Below are 6,000 nucleotides of genomic sequence, written 5' to 3' on the forward strand. Positions count from 1 at the left end.
CAGACATGCTTCCTAAGATCAATATTATCGTCTGATGGCTGGAAGAATAAAACAAAACAGAAATAATTGTAGTAAGAAATTTAATACCGTCCATTATTGTCCCTTCAGTTATGGAGACAATTACTGAGCAAAAGAAGACTACCTGGAGTTTGCAACATGAGAGTAAATGATAAATATAGATAAAAAATGAATAAATTGATTAACAAAATGGCATAGTGAAGGGATTAAAAACATGCCCACACACACTATACAGAAATACAAAGATACAGACACCCCACACTCACGCCTCCACTCCAGAATCGTGAGGAACGCAAAATGCCACTTCTCTTTCTCCACTCCACTCTCGCCCACACCCACCCTCGTCCACCATCTCCTCGGTCAGCACAAAACTAGTACTGACGAGGCACCAGGGAGGGATAGAATCTGGTTACACACACACACACACACACACACACACACACACACACACACACACACACACACACACACACAATGACAGCAGGTACAAACACATCAAATTATTCCTGGCCACACACACCCAAATTATATCATCCTCGACTGCACACACACACACACACACACACACACACACACACACACACACACACACACACACACACACACACAATGCACAATAGCCCTCGGCATTCATACAGCATCCACAAATGAATCTTTTTTTTAAATGAAGGAATAATCATGCAGCATTCATTGTGTCGTGTTCGATAATGACAACAGGAGTGGTACGACCTCTTTTGGGACGAGTATAATGATGGCTTTTTTAATACTCGTTTCTTACACGTCATTAGTGTCATCATTGTCTTATGCATTCTCATCATCACCATCATCACTCTCACTATCGTATTAGAGTCAGTTTTACAGGTATCATTACTTTTACCACAATATAACTCCTGATCAATTGCTCTGACATCATCATCATCATCATAAACATCATCATCATCACCACCATAACCATAAACATACTTTCTAAATCATGTGGCGACAGCTGAAATAATGTCCCTTATTTAACCCGACCTTAAGTGAGTTAAAGTTGACAGTCCTCTCTCAGGCTTCTGTGATTCTCTCTCTCTCTTTCTCTCAGTAGACTATAATCATCTTGTGCTGGCTGAAATAGAATACCAGATTTTTCCCCACTAAGAGAGAGTTAAACACAGCTCCAGCACATGCATAATTCGTCCCCTAATATCTGCCCCAAGCACTCCCTCCATTCAGATACGGGGAAAAAATGTGACTCTTGTCATAGTATGTAACTGTGAGCAGGAGAAAAACATCGCATTTCTGGGTTATTCCGGATTTTATTGTGTTTTCCCCTTGTTCTGCTTTAGGATCGAACCCCCCATGTTCATAATAAATAGGAGTGACATGATGCTGATGAATAATGACGGCAAATTGAAGCACCTACACATGTACTGGAATTTTTACGATATCCAGCACTGTGAATTAAACACACTTAGGGTTAGACTAGCAAGATATTCGCCCCTGAAGATAAAAACATACAGATCGGATAAGAAACTTTGATTATTCTTTTGCGTTTTGAATCAACACTCGTTTACTGCAAATTTCAGTCCGATATCATATTTTCCATTACCATCACGCCACCGCCAAAAGTTTTTATTTTTTATGTTAGCTTAAACAGAATTTATGGCATTAAAATGGTAAAAGATGGCTGTCGATAACCTAACCAATTCGAATATTATCTACAAGGGTAAATAAAAAATAGTCTGGAGAAAGCATGAATTAAAAATAAAATAAAAAATGGAAAATATACGTCGCAGGGGTGACTCAGTTAATGGGGGCTTCCTCGATTGTCATTTCTTTCCCTGATGAATATAAATGAGAGACGCAATGATGCTTTCGCAGGCATCATTAATTAACCAGACAAAATGAATATGAGAGAAGAAGAAAGACGGCTTCGTTAGGCAGCATTTCTTTCAACTGGAAAAGAAAAGAGACGAAAAAATAATATTGCACAGAAAAGAGGGTAAAAGGAGTAATGATGAATAGAAAAGAAGAAACGAGTAATAGCACTCAGAAAAGGGAGAGTAATGTTGCACAGAAGAAAAAGAGTAACTGTGCACAGAAAAAGAAGTAAACTGTAATGTTGCACAGGAGAAAGAGTGATGTTGCACAGGAAAAAGTGTAATACTGTATAGTAAAGAGGCAAAAAGAGTAATGCTTTACAGACTGTTGGTGACACTTTCTATTTACTGTTGAAAATATCTATATAAATGTGAGAGGAATAGTAATGCTTTGCCTGGAATTCAGACGACTCTTTGCCCCTTGCATCACCTGAATTTAGAGGGATTCTGGGAGAAATTGACTCCATTGCTTTTAAATCCGTTTATAATTTCACTCTGAAGTACGTTCTTTATGAGTCTGCCTACCTAGGTACAGTTTCCCTCTACTCCGTAATTCCACTCCACTCCTTTCCACTCCACGCTTCTTCATTCCGTTCCTCACCACTCCATACTTCTCCATTCCTTTCCTCTCTACTGTATCTTTCTCAATTCTATTCCTTTCTACTCTAGTCCTCTCCACTCCATTCATCTCCACTACATTTCTCTTCACTCCATACAATTTCAGTCCTTTCTTCACCGTTCCTTTCCCCCCCATTCCATTTTTCTTCATTCCATTCCTCTCCACTCCACAAAACAGCTTGATTCCTCTCTTCTCCTAATAAACCCACCTACTTCACCGAGATATCAGTCTCACTTTATGACCCCATTCCTCCTTGTAGTTCACCCCACTCCACTCCATGCCTGACGACCCAGCCAACATAACCCTTATTTCACTCTGCACGACATCACTACTCCATTGAATTCCTCCCCTAACAAGTCTACTCACCTATCTGCAGTTCACTCCTCTCCATGTCACTTCGTTTCAAACTTCACCAGCCTATCAAGTCACAATTTCGTCCCACTCCACAACAAGGAACACCAGCTCCAGTCCCTCCCCCTCCCCCCAGTCCTGACCAAGTTATCTACCAAACTGCAGCTTCATCCCATTTTATACCCGTCAGCTCCACCTTAGAACTGATCAACCTAAGTATTTTGTCTGTTACATTCCGCTCCACACTACTGTACATCTAAGTAACCTAACCACTGAGTCACTGTTATCACACTCCACCAATCTCCACAGCACCCTAATCGCTTGACAACAACTTTACCCAACACCACAACATCACCTCATTCCATAGCACCACCTCACTTTTGTCGAATGTACCTACACCCACTCCGATCACCATTCCATCTTGTTACTTCACAAGCTACACCCTACCTCCACTCCGTTAAGCCACATTTCAAGCCCAGACATCACAAACTCGCAGCGGAAAAAAAGGAAGAATATAGCGTCGCCAAATCATAAATAGAGATAAGCCTCAGAGCGGCACAGGAAGGCTTTGGTGTGTCGCAATTCAACATCATTTGGGAGGCTCGTTCTCACCGGGAGGGAGGGACGGGGTATGGTAGGGAGGATGGTGGTGGTGGCGTTTGGGGGCAGACTCCGACTCCCAAATCATTTTCTTGTCTCGTATGTTCATATCAGAGGCCGGGGGATGCGAAATAAGTAAAACTATATTGTTGTCGTTGGAACTCGCTTTGCACTGTGACAAACCCTTGTGCCCGCGCTGTGCTGCCTGGCATTTGTTTCGGCAGCTGAGTTTGTGGCGTCCTGGATAAGTTAATTTGAAATTCTTGTTTATTCAGTTTCTTCAAACATATCTGGGTGGACTGCAAAGCTGTGTATTCCTTAGATTAAAAATTAAATAAATAAATCCGAAGTAAAGTTGCCTATCATATCAAATTCCATGAACTATTCATAAGTACGTGATTTATTTATTCATTTTCTTTTACATAAGACGAGCAACAGGATTACGTATTCAGTCAGCCATTATCACTCCTGAAATTTTCATGGCCGAACCTTGTTTTTCCTTTTCTCTCTTTTCCGTCGCTATTTTTACTCGGTCAACTAATGCCTGGAAATCCCGCCATTGTGTCTAGGAACTGAATGCTCCTCTGATCTGCTTAGCTCTATTCTCGCGGCATGGAAGTATCATTGAGCCTTGTCCTCGCTCCCGGGCTTCTGCTTAGAGAGAGAACCACACACGGCCGGCACCACCACCACCACCAACATGCTCTCCCGGCCCACTTGGAGCTGATATTGGTTCTAATGGTTCCACAAATAACGTTCTGTTCCCAATATCAGGTGGATTTTTGGCACATTGCTTGAATATTGCCGAAGTTCTCGTTGATAATTTAGGTGCCAATTGTCCCCCCGGGGCTGTGCAATGCTGGGAGCTGGAGCATGTAAAAAAAGAGAGAGAGAGGAAAAAAAGAGAGAGACGAGGATCAGGGAGGAAAAATGGAGCATTTACATTTCAGAAGGAGGGTTCAGTTCTAATATGCAGGATATTGCACGCGGGTGTGGCGAAAATGTGGTAAAGACTTCATCTTCTTACTGAAAGGCTTAATTACTTCATTCTGAGGACATACGAGTATTTCTTTTTATATTTCTCGTTACCAGTAGACCTATTTTTCCAGCTTAGGGGGTATGTCTTGCAGTGAAGGGATTAATGTCGCCTGTATCTATCTCCTCCAGTTTGAAAAATTTATTCTAGAGTAAAATCAACTGGAGATAACAGGCGCAAACTGAAAAAACACGTCATTGGACTGATTAAAGAAGACACCAATAATATGGTGTATGGATTAGTTGTTTTTATTCAATTGTCTTCCCTTCCTCTGTCCTGTTATAAAAAAAAAATACAATCAAGTATAGGTGTCACTGCTCTGAGGAAAAGGTGCTTACGAACTGATACTATTGTTATTTTCTGGTTCTAAGGCGCTAGTGAAGTGTTCTGACCTGACGCTCTGTAAAAACAAAAAGGTCTGCCCGTTTTGTTGCTGTTGCATGATTGGAGGTGATGGTCATAACGTGTAATTTATGCATTCGTCAAGCTCATAAACAATGCAGTAGTACATGTAAGCCTTCCTCAGATGTTTACGGCAGGGATGAATTTACTTCCCTAGAGCTGTCTGTTGGGAATCATGTATATCTTAAGCGATGCTGGACGGCTGCAATATTCAAACCTTCAAATTAATCCCTTCCGTTTGTACAATTAGCTCACCTTTATTTGGTGGATTTTCGTTCTTTTCCAGCTTATTTCCCGTCCGTCAATGACAGATTGTGAGAGCATCATGTCTCTTCATCCTTTCCATAGCACTTCTTCGTGATTAGCATGGCATTGCTACAGCTTAGAGAAAAAAAAAAAAAACGAAGACACCAACCACGACAATGATGACGGTGACGGCGACGAAGACGACGACAAAGAGTATTACTGGCTTAAAAATGAACCTCCAACATTCCGTCCAGCTGCCCTCAAGACTCCCATCACATCCCCCTCACAGCGCCATGGAAAACGCCTCCTCACATTTTAAACTTGGAGTCCTGGCAAATAGTTTGTTTTCCCCGAGTTGTTGGGACGTGGACGCTAAGCTGAAATCTGGGCTGAGCAATATGCGCGCGCGCGCGCACACACACACACACACACACACACACACACACACACACAGTCGAGGAATGTACAACTGCAGTCACATTTTCTACTTAACGTCTGGGATTCCAAATTAATGAAGCGAGATTCCAACTACCTTGATTCATACGAATTATTTATATATTTTTTCTAGGTTTTAAGGAAAGAAAAAAATATATAATGGATAAACACTGATTATCTAGGAATATTATGGGGAATTATATGATACACGAAACAGGTACCCTTAATATTTTAATCTCACTCGCACAGTAAATAATGCAGAATATTTGGACCTGTAGGGTCGCGAGTTCAAACAGCGGCTGTTACAGAGGAAAATGTGAAGGGGTGACTTTCCCTACGACACTGCTCTTTCATATGACCAACCGACACTTCGTAATGCTTCCCAGATAAAACCATCACTCTACTCGTACACTCTGTTTACTTTAACATGGTCT

At 41.5% G+C, this 6,000-nt stretch overlaps 1 protein-coding gene across 1 annotated transcript in view; it reads right to left on the reverse strand.

Moving 5' to 3' along the window:
* LOC145411372 (neural-cadherin-like) overlaps nt 1–3,315 on the reverse strand; it is a 58,100-nt gene extending 54,785 nt beyond the window's left edge. The window contains exon 1 of the mRNA XM_080281404.1: nt 3,301–3,315. Coding sequence (XP_080137530.1) covers nt 3,301–3,315 — 15 coding nt within the window. The remainder of the gene's footprint in view (nt 1–3,300) is intronic.
* Nucleotides 3,316–6,000: the final 2,685 nt, after the last annotated feature.

The sequence above is a fragment of the Coenobita brevimanus genome, chromosome 89 (assembly GCF_032717465.1).
Source record: "Coenobita brevimanus isolate Jiangsu-jjx chromosome 89, ASM3271746v2, whole genome shotgun sequence".
NCBI lineage: Eukaryota > Metazoa > Arthropoda > Malacostraca > Decapoda > Coenobitidae > Coenobita > Coenobita brevimanus.